Below are 24,610 nucleotides of genomic sequence, written 5' to 3' on the forward strand. Positions count from 1 at the left end.
TCTGTGTCTTGTAAGGTATTCTTTATTCTTTGTAAAATCATACAGCGAAAGCGATCGGATCTATACAGTGTAGTGAAGCGAGATACAAGTGAAGTGAACGTTCGCCGGACGAACGACGGCCGAGTCGGATTTTTGAGAAGCTGTCCCCCGTCTCGAGCAATCTTTATCTCGAGGGGGCGATATCGTTCTGAGGCAAGAAAGAAAATTTATAACTCTATCGTTACACGACAATCAATACATCGGAAGCAGGTGTTTGAAGCCTTAAAGATATCGAATCGTTTAATCGTTCGAATATCCTTTCATAATTCTGCTTGATCCTTAAATCAATCATTATTTTTCTTTCTCGGACTTTCATCCCCGAACAGAAAAAGGGTTGACACGCCGCCGATTCGCCCGCAAACTCGAAGGTACATATACGCTCTCCTCGACTTTTCCCTTTGCAAATTTGACTGGCCCGAACAGCGCAAGGTTCATCCGTAATAAATCGTTCGCTAAAAGCGGGGACAGGCGCGCGTGACTTAGAAACTTATAAACTAATTCTGACGAAATACAAGTAACGCAAACGTACGTATTACACCTAACATCCTAATAGAAACTAGAAATCTCGTGATTAATTTATCCAAAATATATGTTACCTAAAGTTAACGTCAGACTCGGTGACGGGCGGTGAGACGATGACGTGTGGGCAATCAAATGTCCAGGCGATGACAATTCACGATTCGTGTGTGATGAAACAAATGCCTTTTATACAAATAGCTCTGTGGTACATAAAATTTGATTTCCCCTACTACAGTATAAGGTATATATAATATACATATATTCATATCATATACTTTTGTAATAGCTAATAAATAATAATTCTTAATAGAGTTCGTCAGTTAATTTTTTTTGTGAAACCCGCCTATCCGGCGCTTAAAATACGAAATCGCTTACACTTTATATTTATATTTATATATTTATATTTATATTTATATATATATATACGCTCTTCTCGCACTCGGAATTTTAAAAACCACGATCTCTCCCCTTGCGACCTCTCGTCTTCTCTTATGTCACTTTACGTACTCTATACTCTTACATATTAATGATTTACCGTAATGGTATATGTGGCGTGCTTAAGTTACTGGTTGCACTTACCGGTATCACCTGCCGCGCCAGCCGGGGCGGGAGAGGAGGGGGTTGTCGCGCTTCCCCCCCGGCGGCAGTAACTTTAAAAAGCTTAAAAACCCCGTACTTAGGCTAACGCGAACGTTAACGTCGCGCGTTGCGGCGCCAACGCGCCGCGTTTCAACGAGCCTGTTCTAAAAAGCGCGCTGCCGTCCTCGGCTACGCGCGTAAATGCAATCAGTAGCGTATCCTTGCGTCCATGAAACCGCCGGGTGCCTCGAATCCTCCAAGGCCGGCAGCCGCGAATCCTGAGGGAGCCTCGCGGCCTTCCCTCGCTTCGGACTTCGGGGCAATCGAGAGCCACGACGAGCTCCGGAAGCGTCGGCAACCCGCAGGAACCGCTTCCGTAAGCCTCGGGGAGCCTAGGAACTCCGGATCGTCGAGTCCTTAGATAATCGGATACGAGGGCGAAACATGTTTACAACACGCGGCCCGAAATGATCGTGCGACGACGAGGACAGAGGGACCGTCTGCCTTCGTGAGAGACTCCTAAATGCGCGCGAGTGTGTATGTGTGAGAGAAACGTGTGTTGCATGTGTGTGTGTACAGGAAAACGCGTGAACGCTAAACGTCGATGCTGGGCGTTCGCGATCGCCAGTGTTCTCGCGGAATAGAACAGCGAAGGAGTAATAATAGGGGGATTAAAAAAAACGACAGCAGGGACTGTGATCGATGCCGCGATTAACGTCACGTTCGTTGGCGATGGCGCGTCAATGGTTTTTCTCAAAACTATTAGTTGCCGTCAACGGGACGTTTCTATATGGGGTTGGAATGTGTGAGTACCCTGGGGATTTTGATAATAAACGTCGCCGAATACCTGATGCAGACCCACAGACGTCGAAATTATCTCTTTTACATTACGTTTATATTTCAATCGTCGCGCACTATTGAGATCTAGGAGAGCAAGTCGACTATCTTCGTCAGGATCCTCGAGTCCATTCAGATATCCGGCAAACGATTCACGCAATTGTCTATCTACGAGGATCACGGCTCTGGTCCTATTCGTAATCCTGCAGTTAATGACTACTCGTAAGGATAGTTAAACTTAGCTGTATTTGTTCGCCGTATTGGAAACGGAAATCATAAATGCACTCTCTCGTAATCTTTTCTGTCTTCTTTTTCTTGTTTTTTTTTTTTGGTATGGGAAGTCGACCACTGTCCGCGAAATCCAGACGAGGAGAAGTAATTCAGATTTTACGCTTTGAAAATATTAATCCAAGATCTGTGAATGCAGAAGTTTTGTACGCGGATTGTAAACGTTATTCCTGAATGTAACAATGTTCGTCCGTGAAAACGCGATTTGTCCGACTCGTCGTGGACGGCGGTCGATTTTTCCGCTCAACAATTTACGGCCCTTTCGCAACGTTTAGTAACAACACCGGCGCGGCGTGTGCGTGCATCTTTTTCCCGTACGACGTTCTTCCTTGCTCTACCGAGCGTGAAGATTTTTTAAGTCTCGCGTGGCAGCCCGTTTGATCTCGTCTCCCGCGTACCGACTCGAACATCCCCCTTCGACTTATGGCAGCCCCGAACCCAGCTCACTCACTGTCGGCTGCGTGGCTGCCGAACAAGCTGAACATTAAGACACATCTACACGGAGAAATAGAGTTTCGCTATTTTTTTTTCCTTTTTTTTTCTTGGTTCATCTAACGAGCAAACAGTGTTAATTAGAGTTTATGTATATTTTATATAGGTAATAATTGTAATAATAATAATAATTCGTAATATCAATTCATCCCAACAACAAGTTTAAGTTATCATCTGATAGTATTTTGTTTCTCTTTTTCTATCTCTCTCTCTCTCTCTCTCTCTCATTCTCTTTCTCCTTTCTTCTTACCTCTCTTCCCGTCCTTTCCCTCGACTCGTTCTTCTTCTCGACCGATACTTTCTTCCTCATTAATATATATATCTCTGTTTATTATATATATCTTTATTTATTTGTTTTATATATATGTATAGACTGATATCAACACGTATAACATCGACGTTTTTTTTTCTTGTTAAATCAAGTTTCCGCGGAGAAGGTTGCGGCTGCTCCGATTACGCGCCTGCTAACTACAATCTTTCTTTCTTTCTTTTTTTTTAATACGTGACTAACGCAAACAAATTACCGGATCGTGTTGCGAAACTTAACGACGATCCGATCAGTCAATTATCTTTCATCTTAGATTTTTTTTTCGGCGTTTTATCAGTTGAATGTGAACCATTTTGCGCTTCTCGCTGCACTTACCCCCCCCCCCCACCGATTCGTCTACAAGGAGAACGCGAAATTTCGAGGTTTTATTCCCTCCCTCGAGCTTCGAACGTGTTCCGTACACCCGGGTATTCGTTTCCCTTCTTTACTCCAACCCGTTCGCGCTACAAGCAAGCGTAGCGCGTCTGCAGCAGAATTTCATTCGCGAGAGAATGTGAAATCGATTATTCCTTAGCGAAGGCGGGGCTAATTGAAAAGCTCCGTTTATCCTTCAATATTCATTATCATTTAATATTCAATTCGTCGGTAGATAAACTTGCGCGCGAGAATGCTCGCTAAGGGATTCGTTCGATTGATCGACGAATAAAGTTCTGCTTCTCTTTTCCGCGTTTCTCAGATTGTTTCCAAGATATGCGGACATTTAAAAAATTTTTTAATAATCTACACGAGTTGAAATATATATTTGCACGTATCTCAAAGATCAATATGTGTCACGTCCGTTGAAAGAGCGCTCGGAAAAGCGCTCCGCCCATTCTTTGCTAGAGATTCTGACCAGCGAAAGAGTTAATTCCCCGTCTTTCGATTCGGGTCTTCATTTGATTTTCGTTTCTAAGCCTATTCCGGTTTTCCCCTTTTAGCCGCGTTCTCCGAACTTGCCTTCCGAGATAGGCCCTTGTTATTGCTCGCACGCATACAGCTAAGATCTTAACGGTAAGTTCGCTACTCGACGGGTAAGGTGTGCGTGTCTATAGGTATATGCGTGTACCTGTACGTGTGTCTGTAATAATGCGATGAGCGAGTGGGTGTGGAGAGAAAAGAAAGTTTCATCGGGATGTGTAGTTATTACGATAGAGAGAATGATAGCGCGTGCTGTGCACCGAGAGTAGATATGGTCACACACGGAATGTCTTTCCGTTCCCGTAAAAAAATAGGCAAATCAAAGGAGATTAATGGAAACCCCTTCTGCGGACGAATTTCTCTGACGTCGGAAATTAATTCAGCGATCTCTCCCGCTGGGTTCCCCCCTGGGTTAATTTAATTCTTTAACAAGTATTAAGATACGTCGTGCAGCAAACCCCCTTTCTTTCCCCTATATACCTCTATACTTCACTCCACAGAATGAATTCCCGTCAGTCCCTTCTGAAAAATTACCGTATCCTAGATAACGCGAGAAAATTAAGGGGCTATTCTGCTTTCTGTTACAAATTTACAAAACTGATAGAAGCTAAGAGTTGCCAAACGTCTTCTTTTTCTCCCCTTGCGCATACGTGATTCAAGATACATTGATTCTTCGCGCTTCTGGATTCGTGTAACAGCTTAACGCACCTATTTTTTTGCCAGGAATCGCCGGTTTGGAGATAGAGCGAATCTCTCTCTCTCTCTCTCTCCCCCCTCTTTTTCTCCATCTGTTAATAATTATCGTACAAAAACTCATTCGCAAGCTCGTCTGCAAGCCCGCGTGCATGGCAGTATTCTCGGTAAGTAGACAGCGTAAATACGATATGATACATAGCGGAGTATCGTTCGGGGCCGTCCCTGAGCGGCCGCGACGGCCGTTAACCCTTCCGCGGCGACGACAGGCTCGAGAACGCAGTGACTCGAAGGGAACGACGTTACCTGAACGTTCGGATTGAATAGGGAAGAGGAGGGAGAGGGGATTAAACATTCACCCCGTTCGCGCGCTCGCACCCCGAAATACGTAAGCTGCATCGCCATACCGAGGTGACGTTGACGTGTTTTAACGCGTCTATGTCTATGTCAGTGTTCGATCCGATCTCGCCGTAAGGCTGCCACAATTTGGTATGACAACGCTAACCGATGGCGATGACTATAATCAACCGATCCGAAGAGCCGGAAACTCGGAGGTCTGGTCGGTCTCTTATCAGGAGTCCCGTTTAAAAAGCCGAAGAACCGAAAATTCACGTATCTAGAGATATGTGGATTTATACATCTAGATATTAGGAATTTAAGGATCCACGAACGTCCTGAGATTCAACAGAAATCCGACTGTCCTGCTCTCCGAGTGAATCCAAGAATCCGGAAAAGAGATACACGAATCCTGAAATCGGTGAATTTCGATGGAAAGATTCGGGATGGATCTTTTAATTCCGGAAATGCTTATACTTATTTAATTATTCAGAGTAATCGATGTTGCGTTTCGGCTTTATTACTGTTTTTAATTGAAAAGGATGATCAGCATTACGTCCTTAGTTTTATTACCGTCGTCGCTTTGGAGGGAAAGGATTTCGGACTTTACGTTTACGATTCCACAAGAAAGTCGTGAAGACTCGCTCTAACGATAAGCGTTATGCGGAACGTCTTGATGCGTTATTAAGTTCTTATTAGTTCTATACAGAACGACGCGTGAGATATGCAATTAAATCGCATAATTAACGATCGATCGATCATCTGGTTAACGAAATTGTAAAATCACAAATTTTTCTCACGGCTCGCGAAGACGGGAAATCAAACAATTTTTGCCAATACGATTGACGGTTAAAGGTTAAAGCGCGATTTCACTTGCATATTCGCGTCGCTCGCTGACAGTCGCATGATCTCTCAGGATGCAATTTTCGTCGTTGCCCTTGTACTCGAAGTAGGTTCCTCGAAATCTCTACTTCTCCCTGCCTCTCTCCACGCCCCACCAAAACTCTCGATAAATTTATTTAGATTACTTGGTACGAGATTAACCATTTATTTGGTACGATTAACGCGATTTCTAACCCGTAAAATTGTCCCGCTATTTCCACAGACGATTACTCAATAAATAATAGGCTATCCTGGCGTTCTGAGGCCGTGCGGTCGTCAGTGCTCGGTCGTCCTCCCGTCGTTCCCTCGGTGAAGAGTTCCCTTGCGTTCCTCCGTACGATCGCTAATGTAAACCGATCGGACACTTTTTTCCCTGCCCCCTCCCCCCTCTTCCCCCCGTTTCACGTCTGCAGCTCGGCGATCCCGTTAGAACCACCGCACGTGAATGAGAATCCTTGGATCTCTCTGGATCCCGCGAATCCTCGCTGATCCTCGGAATTGTTTAAATCCTAAGGATCTCTGATCTCTGATCTCGCGGATTCTCCACCCGGTCACCACCCGGATCTTTGGATTTTCCCTACCCTCCCCCCGTTCTTTCTATTTCCCGCGCATAGTAAATGGTCCTTTCGGAGGGTTTCGATCGAACGGGGACGATCGACCGTGCCTACCCGCCGTGCCTTCCCGCGTTGCGTCGTCGTCGTCGCCGCCGCTCGAGGACGATCGGAGACGGGACCCCAAGGAAAAATTCCTATAGACGCATCTGCCGCAGATGCGAGACGATGCGACGCGATGAGGGTTTTTACAGGTGCCACTTGGCTATCAGGATCATGATTAGGTGGGGCGCGAGGGTGGCCAGTGACGCGCCGTTCACCCGGACGTCGCTGTCCTTGAGGAACACGGCGCTGATCACGTGGATGATGCCGTTGGTGCACTCGACGTCCGGACGGACTACGCGGATCCTCTTGCCCTCCCACTCCAGTGTGTAGCCTGGAAAGAGAAAGACTTGACGATGATCTTTGGACGTGGACCGTGGGTGCGAGAAACCGCGTGATGCGTAAATGAAGCGGCACTGCGAATACAAGAATGCAAAGCTCTCTCTCTCTCTCTCTCTCTCTCTCTCTCTCTCTCTCGGCGATCGGCCAAATCTCGAAAAATTCGATGATGAGAGAATGTCTAGAGATCCTAAAATAAAACGTCGTGAGATGCTAAAAAGAAAAGTCGGTGGATTATTAACCCGGGAATGGGCGCCTGATTTTTACATTCCGATTAAAAATCATTGTTATATTAATTACATATCGCATATTTTTGATTGTTCTATAATTTATTAGTATTTGAGGGCAATATATGTAATGTATATATATTTACTCATCATTTTTTCTGAGAAAAAAGTAAAGAACTAAAAAAATAATTTATATATATATATATATATGTATATATATATATATAAATTACTGTGACATGAGCTTCGTTTTTCCAATACTGGGGTGTAAAAATCACCTGAGGCGCCCATTCCCGGGTTAAAAATGAAATGGAAAATTAAAGAATCGATTTTCTAACAACGTTCCACGTGAACTAAATTCAGCAACCAGCGACAGTATCTAATGAGAGACACAAACGACGTTCTTAAAATCGCAAATAAAGTTTCCATTTTGCATATTATCGTTACTGTATCTCGGCGAGTGCAGAAGTAATACTTTTATTGGCTCTTCCAACACCACTTTCCACGCTCTTCGCCTCGTTTAACGAACGGGGGGGCGGGGGCTCTACCGAACTCAATCTTTTTCTCGCCTGTGATCTTTCTCGGGCACCTCCGCAGGATTGTAAAAGCGGTTAGAGCGGCATTCGCGAGCTGAGAAAACGCCTCGGAAATTTGCTCATAGGCGAGAGCGAATAACCGGGCGGGCACGTAGCAATTAGCGCCGGGGGTAATCAAGGAATTTGCATTTAAATGGTGGTCGAAAGGTGCATAATAAATCGCCCTGCTGCGGTTCCGGCACATAATGGCGCGCGCGTTCGTTTCCGGCTTCCGCAGCGTTCGAGAGGCGTTCGAGGGGCGACATATTTTTCACGAAACGGCGGATGAGTCACCGGCGAGGTCTCGTTTTCGATAACGCGGAAAATCCCGGTGCCACACGGTGACCAGATATTCATCATACTTCGGCGTCCGGACGCTGGGACGTAAAAGGGACACTATTTACGGGGGGGGGGGATTTGCGCTGCATCCGCTCGAGAATTTCCTGGACTTTGCGCGGCGCGACGGAAGAGAGCTCCATTGCATCTCGCGGCAGCCCGTATACGGAAACGAAGTCCTTTCGAGTGGTTTATTTGCGTCGCACTTGCGCGAAAAATACGTATCAGAATAGCGCCCGAGACCGAGGTCCAGTCGATATCGTTAGTCGTTAACCTGAATATATAGAATTCTCAATTTAAATCAAGCGAAATATTATTACAAATACTTTCACGTGGTTAAAATCGTTTCAGTTACCCGGTGGACTTCATCAATATTTGCGGATGTCAATTTGTTTCTCCCGTAGGCGAATTTGTTGAAACAACACGCACGTACAAACTACGAACCGCCAGGAAAGTAATTAGTATCGACCCCCGCAATAACAAATTACTATCGCTTTAATGTTAACACGATGGCGGGCCGGCTAGCTGTCGACGGCTTAACGTAACGCGGTCGGACATTAAGGGTTTGATATCTTCGTGCAGTCTAAGTGATCGCGATATCATTTTCTCTTTTATCGAACAGCTGACGTGTCTCGCGGATCGCGTATAACTTATTATATTCTCGCTACCGGATGTCTCTCCTCCGTGAGACTCCGCATCCGCACGTTCCTCGAAGTTTCTCGTTCTTATTCCACGTGTCGCGCGAGCACGTTCACGCGCACGAGGGTTGTCTCGCGTGGCGTAAACGATAAATAGTAATCGCGAAACCGGGGTAGGAGGGGGGGAAGGGGCGGCAGCTCCTCGTTTTCGCCACGACAAAGGTAATGATATCCTATTGCCGCTGTTGTCGCAATTAATTTACGCGCAACAATGAGCGTTCTGCTCGTCGTAATTAATTCCGCCGTTCACAATGAGTATTGTTGCCCTCGCCGCAATTAATACGCTTTTGTTTCTCGCGTACCCGTGCGCGTTTCGCTCTCTCCGCGTTATTGTCGCTTTCTCTCCCCCTGCCCTTCCTCTTTCTCACGCTCTCGTTCTCTCTCTCTCTCTCTCTCTCTCTCTGTCTCTCTGCCTTTCTACCTCGTCGTCTTCTTTTTATCTCGATTCAGTGACTTTTGAACCCGCGCTAAGCTCCCTTGGGATCCCACCTGCGACTATAACGAAAATTGCGGCGCGAACGCGTCCCGCAGGATCGAGAGTCCCGGTTCTAATTGATCGTGAAAATTGGGTCTCGGACGATCTTGGTTTTCCGGGGCCGGCCCATTGTGCGCGCGACGATGTCTCTTGTATTATTTAACAGCGAGTTCGATCGTGGTGCTGCGAGACAGAGGCTTTCAAAGCGTTGCGGAGGTAACGAGTGGGAGAAATCCCCAAAACACAAAAGAGTCGCACGGGATTATACACAGTTTGAGAATCGTCCGTGACGTACAGATATACAGAATGCAATGTACAATTCAACTGCGATACAATATCCCAAATAATACAAAATAATTAAACGAAGCATCGACGGCTCGTGGCTAATCTCTCGTGCGAACGAGATCTACGCCAGGTCTCTCGCGCCGAGCGAAGTTCGTTTCGTTCGCGAAGGGACATTCGCCTTTTTCCCCCACGCTAGATCCTTCGTATGCGTAAGCGTATAAGCATCAGCGTATAAGCGCATAAGCTCGGCGTACGATTGTACAGAAAAACAAATCAGAATCGCGTTGCACCCAAGGATCTAAAGATACCAGGATTCAGCTTGAGATTTTCGGAATCCATCGGCTCTCGGGATGCCGAGTCCTCTCTCTCATACTCTTTCGCGCGGATGTTCTCCCTCCTCGGTATAACATTTGATCGAAACTCTCGATTCTACATGAAATTATCGAGCTTGAAAATCGAGGATACGAGGATTCCGAGATCGTCACGAATCCCCGGAGAGCGCGTATGTAAATTTACGCAATTCGCGCATCGCAGTGGCCCATGCACAGATTCGAACAATTAGGAAACGAACTTCGCTGGAGCGGGAGTTACGCACGAGTTTCGTCCTCTCGCGCGCACAGACATCGTGGCACGATATGTACGCGCGAGTGCGTAAACGCGGTGCGTAAGAAGGGTGCACTCTGTCCGTAATTTCGCAATTAGTAACTGTGCTGCTGGTACAAAATGAAAGCGCTCGTGTTGCCGCTCGTCGGCGACGTTTAAACAACACTTAGCTCACTCACCGGATACTTCTGGACGGATTGCGTTTTCGTCGTGCTTCTCAGCTACATGTAATCAGACAGCACCAGGTTTGAGAGTGTCGATGACAGGCGCGGTGGCACACGGCGCCTCCGCCGCGCCGCGCGGCACGGTTCCGCGTCCCGCTCGCGAGAACGAGTCGCGAGCGCGTCGCAAGACACGGAGACGGGATAGCCGGAGCTATCGCTTTTGCTAATGTTTGAGCGAGGGAACGTGTCGACGGGGAAAGTTGTCCCTATATGCTTCTCTAACGTGTACCCCGAATTCGCGCGTATAGATTACACTCAGAATGAAACTTTCGCAAGACACCCTCAGGTGACGTTAAGATATCTGCGCGGTAAACATGCCGCTTTGAAACTCGTGTACTCACTTTCGCCGTACTCCTTAACGCGTAGCTTCAGAATGTCCCTGGCCGCTGGGAGAAAGAGGGTGTCGTTGCTCATCTCTCTCAGCTTCGCCATCGTGAACGCCTGGTCCGCTATTACGAGGTGCCGCTCCAATATCTGCTTCGTCTGCAAACGAATTATGTACACTTTTACAGTTGGACGCGCATCGAGGTCTTCTCGTACACAGCCAACTTCCTCGCGCGTTTTCGCGTATCTCATCAGAAAATAATAGAAATATAAATTTCAAATTATCTCGAGAATTCGAAAGTGAAAAGGTACGACCATTTTAAAATTTAAAGATCCAACAAGACAAGAAGATTAAAGGTCGCGCGCGGTTTTGAATGAAAATAATCTCGGATATAAAAGTTGAAGATACGCATTTGAGAAGTTCACTCACGTGATAACTGTACTTGGGCATGAAGAGCTTCTTGGTGGTCGACGGATAGTTAGTCGACGCCTCTTTCCAGGCGTAGTCGAGCGGGGCGAAGTACGTGAACCGTTTCGTCGTGTCGTTCAGCTGATCGTTGAATCCGCGTCGCTGGCCCAGCAAGTAGGTCGAGCTGAAAAAGATATAGAGAGAGATGTATCGCCGATCAATTTCGATAAAAACGCTGATAAAACGCCGAAAACAGTTTTGCAGGGTGAAGTTTTAAAGACGGAGATTATAAATAACGCCTCATAATGCCCCATCCGCGTTGCTTAAATCGTTTTAATTGAATCGTAGGTGCGCGAGTTAAGCACCGCGCGCGGAAATTTTTCAGCGGCAGAGGATTGTGAGAGTATAGACCGTGGTAACAACGCGATGTTTACTCTATCCCCGGTTCCCCCGGGGCTCTAGCACCTTTCGCGCTACCTCTTACGGGATTTAATCCGCTCTCTACTATGGGGGTTGATCTCTCCGCTTTTTATAAAGCCGCCGACCCCGCTCGTCGTATCTCTCGTCGAGTCTCTGTCTACCTGGAGAGAACTCTCCGCGCACCCCGTCCACCGGGTTATCAATTATAATTTTAAATCAGGAGATAATCCACAGCTTTCTTCGCGCGGAAAGCTGCCGACGATATGACGAGGCACGATTGTTGGTCGGTTATGTGGATCAGCGTACATAAACAATTTTCCACCGGAAAAACCTCGGTCCGTTGTTACATTTCGGACCCTCGTATAGACCTTAGAATCTAAACGCGCGGATCTTCAGATTCCAGAAATCATTGCATCAGATCTATTAATCATCGGCTATGATCCGTGATGAATTTTTGAGATCATTGATTTACAAACGCTTTAAAACGCGCAATTTTTTGGATTTCTTAGCAGATTTTAGGATCTACTTTCGATATCGATGCGCCATACGATTCTGATACCTTGATTCCTCGGACTAATCGTTTCCGGAAGTTCGCAAATCTCGGGGTTCTCCTATAGATTCTAGGACGACGATCGGAGTTAAACGGGACAGTCGAGAATACGACGAACCCGGTATATATGTTCCAGCCGGGTAATCTCGCCGAGTGAGTTTATTTGCTTTTTGCGCTTCGAGTGCCGACCGTTAAATTAGACAAGGAGGCAATATCGGTGCGCGCGCGCGCGGGGAACGCGGCCGGCTACGAATTTAATAGGTACGACGTGGTACCCTGCGGAACTATGCAATTCCGAGCGTAAGACACACTCCACGGTTATAGTTTTTTACGTCGACGCGGCAGCCCGAGCGGGGTCGACGGGGTCCGCGGTAATTGGAATGGGGATTTGTTGCGTTATTTTAATTAAATTCGAACGCGAGAGCGAGAGGGGGAGAAGAGGGCGACGAGCGGAGGGGGAGGGGGTGGGCGAGTCGTGCGGAAGAAAGGTTCGCGTCGGGGTCACGCGCGCGGATAAGATTCTCTTTCGGGAATGGATAAGGCGTGGTGGTGATGGTGCGTCTTCGAAGATCGTATCTACACGTGGGTGGAGGCTCGCACGTGTTCGCGTGACCGCGCCCACGTGTATCTAAGGACAAGAGCCCCTGTCTCCCCCCGCAATTATACCGAGATAGAGATACATTTCTCGCGAGAAATAAATCGTCCCCGGTATATCATTTCGTCGCGCGAATAGAAAATCAGAGTGTACCCTGTATTTCGTGTCTACGGAAGGAGGGAATACGAAATGGAGTGGAAATTCCGCGGGCGCCTCGGCGCGCGTGGCGCAACGATTTACATAATTCCTGTTCACATTACTCTGGGACGTACGTAAAATTAAAGATTTAAATACAAGGAAAACGTGAAATTATATACGGAATTACAAGTTGGCTCTATCCCGTAATGGATGTTTTTTTTTACGCTCCCGTGCGTGTTTTCCGTGTTTTTTTTTTAATGCAAAACTAGCGCGCGACGCTCGAGATCTCTCATAAAACCAAGAGAGTCGATGATCCGCGTCGCTTTTGCATAAAGATGAATAAAGATGATGAAGAAGAAGGTACGGGGACTCACTTGAGCATCGGATCGGTCCTGAGTTTGTCGAGGACGGTGGTGTAGGGCACCCCGAGAACCCTGTCGATTATATGGATAATCCCGTTGGTGGCGGCGATGTTGGGGGTGATGATGGTGGCGTTCACGCCGCCGCCCTCCACGGTGACGGTCTGATTCTCCCTCGGTCCCTGCACCACGTTGAAGTAGAGCTTCTTCTTATCGGCGGCGGTCGGCACCTGCAAGAATCCGAGCGGAACTCCGTCAAGAAAACGTTCGCGACGCTTCAAGGATTACATCAGACATCGAAACTGCGCCGAAGAGCAAGAGGAAGAGAGAACAGGTAAAAAAGAGACGTGGTTCTTCGCGCACAAAGAAGATGCACACAAAAAAGATGCTGCACAGCGAACGGGTCGATTCTTCGAAGGCGCGCGATTCTCGCCGCTCGAATCGGGCTGTCTTAATGAATAATCCGCGTCAAGTGGATTAGACAGATTTTAATTCGTAATCTTGATAAAATTAAAAAAGAGACAATTTATACAATTAGTGAGAGGTGAGCCGCAGCTCACGTGAGATTCGAGCGTAGAAATTGTTCGAGAGAGACTACAACGCCTTCGTAGAATTGGCACACAAGTCGATTTCGTGCACAAACAGGAGCCATTACACAGCGCACACAGTTAGATTCATAGTCGGAGAGGAGACGGGAATTAAAAGTTATGCGCGCGTTTCCGTTTCTCCGTACATGGATGTGGCACGAAGACGGGAAATTCGAGACGCCCAAGCAGTTAGAGGTATGGTTTTCATACGAAGTTACGTGCACGCGATCACGAACACAACGGGGACACGCTAATAAATATCGGCGGGAGGAAATTCTGAAAAGATCAGCGAGCCTGAGCCTTAAACGGTTGTATACGGTTTCGCGTTTATTGCCGCATTATTTTTGATTATATCTTCGTTCGACGGAATGATTTGCCGTAATCGTTGGAAGACGAAGACCGCGGCCCGTCGAACCGGGGTTCCGCCTTTCAGGCTCACGAGAATGAAAAATGATACGACCCGCGCGCTTTGTGAGAGTAAACGTGTTTATTATATCGCAATTACGACGTCAAAGGGGAGCCATCAGCGTGACAATCTCCGGATGAAAATCGCGCGATCGCGGGGCGGGTGCGCGCGAGACGCTATCTCGGGCGAACGCGAAATTTGATCTTAAAAGACAGCCGCGCGACAGGATCCCGGAATGGCGTAATGGCGAGGCGAAACGTATCCTTTCGATCCGCCGGATTATCCGGACGATGCGGCGTACGTCGTGCTTCAGCCGGCAGTGCGAGTCTTTAACTTGCAAATATCGTCCGGGTTGCAAATCGACACCCTCTCTTTCGACCTGCCTTGTCCCCCCCAACCCCCACCCCCGCCCGTCCCCGTCACGGCCTTTGCCTCGTCTCTTTCTCTCTCGTCTCATTCGCTCTCCTCAATCGTTGATGTCGGAATGGAAAAGCTCGGTATGGAGAGAGCGCCAAGAGGCAACGATCCCTTTTCCGGCTGATCCAGCTCTCATGAATTTCCCGGCGCGCACTCAGAGCCACTTCCGGTTACTTTCCTGACGTTCATCCGCGCCTGAGATCCATCGTTGAGAAGCCGAGAAACTGTGTACGGGATGTTTCAAAAATACGCAATCGCTAGCACATTTTTAAAAAATAACAAAGCGAGCCTGGGGAATCGGAGTACTGTCTGGAAACAAGGGGTCTTGGAGGGAACGTCTTCAAATCCTGCGAGTTTTGCGATTTACAAATTAGCATTACTGCATTTAGATTGGAAGCGAATTTCGTTGGAGAATTTCTGATGAATGCTTGCAACGATAGATTTCGACGAAAATATTACCAAGGCAATAAATTGATATCATGTTATTTTCAATTCAAAATTCTGTTGGCTTTTTATGATTCCGCGGCAGCACAAATGTAACATGCATTAAAATTTCATTTATAAATTTGCCTCGCCGTTTTGACACAAATATCCCATGAATAAATAAAATGTTTTGCCGTGTACCATGATCGATTTAAGCGATTTTAAGCTGCTTTCCGCTTTAAGGTGAGACGCCTTTTAATCTTATCGAAGTGTGAGAAAGGGAACTTTTAAGCACTCATGCGATCGTTCTTGATAAGCGCCCAGCCACTTCTGAATACGCCTAAGCAATTAATTTCTTATCCGCGGTCGTTCGACCTTTCGACGCTCGCTTTTATCAATTAACCGCGCGTAAAACTACGGGCTTTTATTTGCGCGCGGAAACGGCGTCGAATAAATTAATTACGAATGTGTAGGTCGTAACGAAATAAATTAAAGCGGAAAAAAAAGAAAAGCGAGCGCGATGAGGGAGATTGAAATTGATTTTATATACCTTTTTCTGAACTAATTCTGAAATCCACGCGAAATTTATATGTATCTATATTTTATCAATATCGGGGAATCACATTCGCAAGTCAGACTTATCAGGAGATCTGATTTAGCCGTACTACTCGCGTAATTAAGTTACTCGACTATTTCAGGAATTCAAGAAAAAGCAGATATTTATAATTCCCGGGAATATCCGAGAAAATCTGAAAAATCTAAAGAGATCAAGACTCCCCTACAATAATATTTTAAGTAACGATTCTAAAACGGTTTAAACCGCTTATTTAAACCGATAATCCAGATGAAATTACAGATCTCGCTTTACCGCGGGAGAGAGAAAAAGCGAGAGAGAAAATGTTCTGATCCGATGAACTTTAAATAACACATGCCTAAAATATGAACGCGAAACGGATGGGACGCGAGGGCGGAAAGGCACGGAGAGGAGTACGTATACTTTCGCGACGATATCGCGAATAAAATTGAATTTTACGTCGCGGCCCGGCCCGACACGTTTCGCGGCGCCTTCTCTGCCGGGAGTGCTTTATCATTTCATCAGCGTACGAGTGACTCTTCCGAGGCTCTTGCGCGCGCGCGGTGGCACGAGGCAATATATGAAAGCGTTGTAAAACCTATCTCGACGATAAATTAGTGCGCGGGTGCGTGCGGTGCTTAATGCAAATCGGACCGGATAAAAAAAAAGAGAGAAAAAGGAGGGAAAAAAAGAAAGACAGCATTTCGAGAGAAATATGCGTGTGTCTGGCGCGGCGCGCGAAAGGCATCGTGCGTGCGTGCGTGCGTGCGTGCGTGCGTGCGTGCGTGCGTGCGTGCGTGCGTTGATGCGAAGCATATTTTTCCGTGGAGGTTGCTGGCTTATCGTACTCTCGGACGGGAGTTATTAATTATTTTCCCTTTCGGCCCCGACTGGCGCGGCTTAATGCAAATTGGTCTTGTCGGGAGTGAAAAGAACTATAGGCCTTCGTTTCTTGGGCGCACAGAAACTTGAATGCAACGTAGATTTTTGTGGCTTTTAATTGTTATCACGTCGGAGAGGGGAGTTTGGATGAATCCCGGGGTCGAGTTCGCTGGCGAAGGGAAGATTTTGCAACGTCCTAATTAACGCCGGGCGGTCACGCGGCGGCGGCCATGCGAAAATGTCACGCCGCACAGGTACCCGCCGCGTCGTTTCCGATTAAGAGCGATTTGCCCTTTGTTTACCATGATTAATATATACACCGTTGCGTAGTGCACGAGGCCCGACCGAGTCAATATTGGTACGCACGTCCGTGCAGTGCGTGCGGCGCAATAAATAACAGGGCGATATTGCCGATCGATGCGCCCCGGTATAACTACCAGCAATTAGCGAATCGGCATTAGCGCACCTGTTCGTTGGGCTCGCGCGCCCGCGCGGCCGCTTTTATGATAATCCATTCGCAAATTAATTAATAACGTCGCCTCGACCCTCCTGTCGCGCCGTCGCTTTACCGCAACAGTATTAAATCGCATCGCTTCGCCGTTTCTCATTTTCCCACGGATTCCATGATGAGATTTAAGAATCTGATCGCGGGACGCATGGATTTTTCAACCATCCTGAGACGAACGAACCAACGATCGTGAAACGATCGCGCCACGTTTTACAACATATTCTCCACTGCCACCCCTATGCACCCGAATGTTTTATTTATACTGATTGAACGTTTTAATTTATTGACGAGCGGACGGAGTAATTAAAGCCAGCATCCCGTATTGGCTGAATGATTGAAGCGGCTCAATGGATATTGAAGTGTAATTAGCTGTATCGGAGATTTCGCGTAATTGCATTCATGGCTCGGGGAGTCGACATTGCGGACGGTACGGCGCAGCGCGGCGCGGTGCGATCGAGATATCGAGTGAGTTGGAACGCGCTAGATTTGTAGCCGCCGTTGTAATTATTAATTTTACCGCGTACCGACACCCTCTCTCTCTCTCTCTCTCACTCACCCACTCACTCACTTTTCCTCTCTCTTTCTCGAATTCGACCATCGTCGAGCTCGTAAGTCACCGGTGCTTTCCCACGAATTCGATCCAACTGGAAAATTAATGCGGGCGCGTTACCGCGCTGAAAATGCTCGTTCCGCGCGGCCATTCATCGACGCACTCTCCAACGGAGAGGGATCTCGATATCCGCGAACACGAGGCCGCGATCGATCCAATGATGGGGTATCGCGCTATATTTGGCAAGGAAACGTTCCGCAACGTTTTTCCCTCGTCGATTTTAACGCGAGAGACCGTGTTTTATTTTATTCTGTCTACCGCCTCTCCGAAAGATCGTCAAATATTCGGAGAGTTTCTGTCACGGACGTTTTCCCCGCGAAACCCGGGTCCGCGCGAACGCCTTTGCGAACTTTGTTTCGCCGATTCGTGCTTCGCGCGAACGCGACTCATTAATTATTCATTGTTATTTGAAGCTCGGCAACGGAGAGAAACGAATTAGATTGCCTTCGCCGAGCGCGACCGGCCGGGAAACGCTTCCGAAAAGGAATATCCTCTCGGCCGCGTCGCCGAGAACTTCGTGCACCGAAATCGATTTCCCCGCGACCATCTGGACGCGGAAGTTCCGGAAACTTAAACTGTGACGGAGCGCGGCGCAGGAGTTTCGAAAATAATACATATTATTATCGAAAACGTTCGAGCTCAGGCCACGGATACCATAGATAACTCGCGGAGACTCGGAGACATGTACCGCGACGCGGCGACGGGAAAGCGAAGACGCCGCCGGAAAGGAAGCGCAGGGCGCAACGCTGCTTTACATTTCTTTCGCAGCTTCCACGAGTTTTCCCGCAGGATATTAGACGCTATCCTGTTTCCAGACGCTTGCAGAGCACGAGCTTCGTGAAATAAAAATGTAATACTCGGTTATTCTGGTTTATGACCCAATTCCCTATTTATGACAACGGTAAAAGCACAGCGAGAATTCGGAGAATCTTTGAGAAATAACGGTAACGTTCTCTGCAGAAGAAAATTTGTTACATATAACGTCTTGAATGGAATTCTTTATTGACGAAGCTGCGACTTAATTAATTAAAAGGCCCCAGGAATGACGCCTGATTTTTATACCTTATTATCGAAAAACTGAAGCTCGTGTCACAACAATTTTAAAATATGTGCTTCTTTCATTTTTTAATATTTATTTGGTTTCTCCTTACTTTTTTCTCAGGAAATGTTGAATTAATCTATAACATACACATGACCATTGATGCAAAAACAATCAGGCGCCCGGATTAATTTCAGCGATACAGATATTCGTTGATTAACTCGCCGACAATTTTTGAAAAGGAAAAAATTTTGATCGGACATTGGAAGCCGCTTTAGTCAAAATTGACCTTCCTCTTTTGTATAGTATCGCGTATGAATATTAGCGGCGTGGATTATTTTATTCGATTCCGACCCCATATTCGTTTGTTTGAAAACTGTAAAGCGATACTGGGCGAGAGAGTTTTCCATCGCGATACCACGTTGGCGTATTTTCCGACCGAACATTCGCGTGATGCGATTCGTGCGCGATTCTCCCCCGCGCTTTGATTTCGCGCTCCTTTTTTCCGCGAACCCGCGAGGCGCAATCAGCCGGGTATGATTTTTCACCGCGGATTTGGGAGACGCGTCGCACCGAACGGCACCCTATAAATTCGACAGTGCGTACAGATAACGGGCAAATCTGCGAACAATGTTGCAAAGCCAATAAACTCGTCCGGAACCATACGAGGGCGTTTTCAGGAAGAAATTTATCGGTTTTGCGCGAGAATTATCCGACTGTCCTTCAGTTCTCTCTCTCTCTCTCTCTCTCTCTCTCTCTCTCTCTCTCTCTCTCTCGTGCGATTCGCATGCGTCGCAGGAAGCAGTTCGAGGTGTCACGCGCGTCTCTTTACGTCAAATATTTCGCGCGAACGCCGGCAATCGATGTTCGCTCTAATATGACGATAAGATTAATATAATAAACCGTGCGTGTCGGGCAAAAACCTACGCAGCATGAGCGATTACACGTCTCTTTGTTGAATTTGCCGGCGCATCGCGATTACCGGTATTTGCCGGTTCTCTCCAGTGTAATTGAGTTCTCGCGTGCGCTAACGAGACCCATTCGGCGCGCGCGGAAAACGCTCTGCGACGCGTATATATGATTGATAATGCGAGTAACGACGTTACACGTGCCATTTTATCTATAGGACGTCGATGCGAATAAAAACGATGACAAGCTGGTCGAAAGATCCGAGATGTCGAAGCAATTACGAGATCAATAGAAAAAAAAAAAAAACGTTCGATCGTCCGGTTGAGCCGTGATCGTCTCAAATATATATAAACGCCCGGAATGAAGGGGGATTCGCGGCGATCGCAATTCGCAAATTTCGTCGTCGGCGAAGACGTTCTCGAACTCCGTAAAAATAAACGTAGCCCAAATGCGAAGGGAAAAATGCCGGAGGGGTGAAAAGATATGGACGCGCGGTGGAAATGCAGAAGCCGCGGCGGAAAATTGCCGAGAGCTTTTTGTTATTCCGACGAAAAGTTTCGCCATGCTGATTGGATGATAATGAGCCTCGAAAAGTGCGAAAACGAACCGCGGCGGCGTGCCGGTCGACTTTGAGCAAAGTTTAAGAGCGGAACAGCCCCGGCGCGTTATTGTTATGACGTCAGGCGTCTCCACCCCCTTCCCCCCCCCCCCCGCGCGGAACTTTTTTATCTTCCAATCCACTTAATCCGAGGAAGCCGAGTTTCCTTATCGCGCCCGACCAGGTGAGTTCGCTTTCGTTCGTCCCCCGCTGTCGCCCGAGAAGGGAGGGGGAGGGGGGTGGGTTAAAACTCGGCTACTCTCGCAAAAATACGCAATTATCGTTACATCCTATTATCGACGAAACGGCAGAAATCCATTTCGCGGACTGTCGAACCTCTCCGCAATTTCATTCGAGTCGTGCGTTTCCCGGTATACGGGGTGACGGAAAGTCAGCCCCTCTCTCGTCGAAAGGTAATCCGCGACGTTCCAGTAGCCCGTTTCACCGTGATATACCGAGTGATAGAGGATTTGAGGGAATTGAAGGGGAGAAAAAAATATAGGTCCTCGTCTCAAGCGGTGACGCGTCAGTTAATTCTCGCTCGCTAAATTTCAATGTGACTTCCCGGCCACCTCGTACACCGTGTATCGGCGGCAAGAATAGAAATCTCTTTGGCGATCGATTACTAAAGCTATTGGCGGGGTGAGATTTATTGACGCTATCGATTGCCGAATGCCCTGGCGCCGGCGTGTTAGTGTTGGAAATGTTAGCCCGCATTCGTTTCGCGCTCGTAATACGTTCAACATCGAGAAACGCATATGAAAGCGGACAGTGCGAATGGATGCAGATAGAGAGTTTGCGAACAGTTCACGTAGAAAAAAAATAAAAACAGGAAAAAAACCAGGAGAGAACACTGAAAGCTGTATGAATCTGTAATTACCCCGACGTGCGACGGCTTCCCGCCGAATGATTTCTTTGGAAAAACAAAAAGAAAAAGGCTGGGTTAATCAATGTGATAATATATACCTCCATATATACGTGTGTGTGATTATATATCGATGTCGAGCCCCTGGCTATGAGAATACGCGAAGAAGCCTCTCGCTTAAAATAAAGCGATGTCTGTTATCTACGTTGAAACAAATTTGCAAGCAAGACTGCGATATGAGATGAGTCTTACATTTTATCACGACCATGTACTTAGGCCCAGTTTCACAAGTGTCGGTTAACTTTTAATCTTAGATTAACTCACTCTTCGTCTCTTTCTAAGGGGGACGTTAGAAGGAGACGAAGAGTGAGTTAATCTAAGATTAAAAGCTAACCGACACTTGTGAAACTGGACCTTTAGATAACTAAATATGTATTTAGGGCTCTCAAAAGTATGACTGAAGATAAGCAAAGTTAATATTTCAGATACAATGTTATAAGACATAAGCGCTTCGAAGATAGAGGCCTGATTTGTAGTTAGTTAATTATACAGTTTTGTATCAATTTTATTGTAACTTAATTTTGCTTGAAAAGAAAGAAATGGACTTACCTGGCTGACACTCTTGTCCTTGATCTTCTCGAGGGTTAACCGCTCCTTGACGTAGTGAAGCTTGAGGATTTCCTTGATGCGTTTCTTGTCCTGCAGCATCTGCTTTACGCCCGGCTCGTCCAGCGCGTCGTTGCTGGGCGCGAAGAGGGTAACGTCGGTCAGGTGATTGATGGAGGACATGATATCGTCCCCGAAATCGCGGATGGTTTCGTAAAACTTGTACACCGGTCCGTCCTCCTTTTCCTACATGGAGAGAAGAGATTTCTGTCGATCGGTTACGCATTACTCGCCGCGCCTCGGTTTTACGAGGAGCCATGTCGAGGAAAAAAAATGAGACGCAAATGGGGAAAAGCGAGAGAAAAAAGGAGAGAGAGAGAGAGAGAGAAAAAAATAGGGAGAAACGTAAAAGACGACATCAGAGATTACTTACGAGAGAGGTCGAAAGAGGTCGATGGCGTCCAATTTCGGCCCGAAGTCATTAATGTTCCATTACACGTTAATCAAAGAGGAAGAGACACCATCTCGCAGATCAAGGCGTAACGGAATTTTACATGAACCTCGCCGAATCTCTCTCTCTGGACGTCAATTTACTCTCGGGAGAAAAACATTGGAGAGCGAGGAAAAATAAGAAAAGTTGTAGAGGATTCGGGGAAAAGTTGGACGGTTGGAAGAAACAGGTCAACGTGCGGCGCGGAGTTCACGAAGCTCTCGACTTTTCGTCGCGTTTCTCGGACAGTCTTATCGCATCCTTGTTTTTCGTACATTTAATCGGCCGTTATTCACGACAAGCCGTATTTGAATCCAGCTGGAATTCCTGCTCGAACGAAAACTTACAGAACCGATTATACCGAGTTGTCCGCGCGCTCGTGAATGGTGTCTAATAGAAAACGAGGAGGCGTGAAAGCCACGTAATCCCGAAAAATAAAATCCTTTGTGGGAGGCGACGATTGCGCCGGTAGGGCGCCAAGAGATCTCGAGGGATCGCTTAAAATGAAAAATACTTGAAATTCAGAGGGTTATCCGCGAGACAGAAACCGTCTCGCAATTAGATCGACGTAACGAACTTGAAACTCCGTGCAACTCTCACGCCGCGAGGAAGAGACGGAATGAATTACTTACGGGGAGAAAGACACAAGGTGGTAATTAAGGGAAAAGAAAGCGTGACTGGGACGTAACCGTTAGTGGTTCACGGAAGCGGCAACATTACGTGACCCACATATAATTTCTTCTTCGTCCGAATTGCCCGAAAATGCCGATCGCGCTTCCTGTATGGACTGCAGGAAGATCATGCGGCACGATCAAATTTTGGAAATTTAATTGTAGTATGACTCAAAGAAATAAAAACATAGGTTCGAAGGAATTTTGGTTGCAGAATGGAGACTCAAGGAAAAATAACGAGCTATAAATTTTGATAAGGGATTTGGAATTTCATCGAAAAAATAAGCGAACAAAACTTATTGGAATATTAACTCGTATCTCTCGCAATTTTCCGATGATACCGTATAAGAAGCTGAAAATATCCCGTAATGTTGAAGTACGACATGTCTATATCGGAATCATGATGAGACATCAGCTCTTTAAAAAAATAAAAAAGTTTTCTTCCTCAGAAATGTCAAAGTGTCATATTCAAAAAGAGTTGCCGCATCGGAAATTATAAATAATTTGCCTCTCCTTTCTTGCACAATATGATAAGACCGCAAATTTAAGACAAGTTTAAAAAATATTTTAGGGAAGTAGAGGTAAATCGTAAATGGGTTGTAACTTGGCAAGTACTTGTTCCAAAGTATATGCGTGGTACTTTTGATAAATCTCAACTGGAGATCGTGCATTTTCTGACGAAACACGTGACTTATGCGAGACATTTTGGAAGAAATGAAAAATTCAGACACGTAACCCGACAAGGAATAGTTAAGAGATAGATTTTTCTCCTTAAAGATCTCGGTGAGAGAAGTACGAAAGGTCTTACGGGTCTTTCTCGGGTGAAAAAGGCACGCTTTAAGACGAGATATCGTAAAGAAACAGCGAGATGTTAAAAATTTCGCGAGGCCGAGAGGAGTAACAAAAAAGTTAAAACGGACACCTCGTACAACTCCTGTCGGATCGTATTACACCGTGGGTGGAAAAAAACCGGGAAGGTAATTAACGAGGCGGCAGTTAAGCTATTCACACGAGCCTGCCAGCTTCGACGTGGTTCTCGGTGTCCATAGACGAGCTTAATGAGAGAGAATGACTGGAAAAGAGGAGGAGAAAGGAGAGAGGGATTTTCGGCGCGAGATGAATAACAGGGGGAAATCGGGAAAATAATAGAGAGAGAGAGAGAGAGAGAGAGAGAGAGAGAGAGAGAGAGAGAGAGAGAGAGTACAACAGGAAATCCGATCATCGTGCCGAAAAATCACCTTCGGGCGTTTCCTGATTTATGCGAACGACGCAAGAGAGAGAAATAGTTCTTTCCCAGTTTTTTTTCTGTACCTAAAAACAGGAGAGTGCGTGTAACTAATAAAGGAACGAATGTTCATTACAATGCCGAAATCAAGAAGTGAAGTAACGTTAAAGGAAAATATTTGAAAATGTATGTTTTTCTCGAGAATTTCTCGGCTCTCCGATCGTTACGTCTCTCTCGGCACGTACGCGAGTGCAAAATTACACGATTCTCGTACCGGTCGGGTAATATTACTAAAAGGGTAGAATTTATGCACCCCCGGGTTAGAACAACATCGGCTTTCGAGCGGGAAAAATCCGCGGAAGTCATTTCTCCCCCTTTCCCATGTCCGCCAAACGCCGTCGGCATTTCCCTTGTGGCAGAATTTCTCTCTCTCTCTCTCTTTCTCTCTCCCGTTCCCTCCCCTCCTGCTCCGCGCCGCTTATTTATTTCAACCCCCTTTTCCCCACTCTTCTTTTCGTTCTTTTTACTCGTCCCTCGTTAATCTCTCTTTTGCAGGTTCGAGGCTTGAGGCCGATGGGGAAGCTAGGAGGTAACGAAAAGGGGGATTAACTAGGCATCTGAAGGAGTTGAGAGAGAAAAATATTGACAAAGAACCAGAAAAGAGACGTGAAATTGATCGATAGATAAGAGGCAGAGAGGT

At 46.7% G+C, this 24,610-nt stretch overlaps 1 protein-coding gene across 2 annotated transcripts in view; it reads right to left on the bottom strand.

The window, feature by feature from the left end:
• Positions 1 to 13: 13 nt before the first annotated feature.
• Positions 14 to 24,610, bottom strand: part of Fas1 (fasciclin 1 Fas1 domain-containing) — a 234,673-nt gene continuing 210,076 nt past the window's right edge. For both annotated transcript variants that reach the window (XM_077409539.1, XM_077409534.1), the window contains 7 exons: positions 21,528 to 21,770; positions 20,934 to 20,966; positions 13,116 to 13,330; positions 11,060 to 11,222; positions 10,647 to 10,788; positions 10,261 to 10,302; positions 14 to 6,877 (listed from right to left, as the gene is read on the bottom strand). In XM_077409539.1, coding sequence (XP_077265665.1) covers positions 6,690 to 6,877; positions 10,261 to 10,302; positions 10,647 to 10,788; positions 11,060 to 11,222; positions 13,116 to 13,330; positions 20,934 to 20,966; positions 21,528 to 21,770 — 1,026 coding nt within the window. In that variant the 3' untranslated portion in view covers positions 14 to 6,689. The remainder of the gene's footprint in view (positions 6,878 to 10,260; positions 10,303 to 10,646; positions 10,789 to 11,059; positions 11,223 to 13,115; positions 13,331 to 20,933; positions 20,967 to 21,527; positions 21,771 to 24,610) is intronic.

This window comes from Temnothorax americanus, unplaced genomic scaffold, assembly GCF_048541705.1.
Source record: "Temnothorax americanus isolate GAGA-0224 unplaced genomic scaffold, ASM4854170v1 Scaffold10, whole genome shotgun sequence".
Taxonomy (NCBI): Eukaryota; Metazoa; Arthropoda; class Insecta; order Hymenoptera; family Formicidae; genus Temnothorax; species Temnothorax americanus.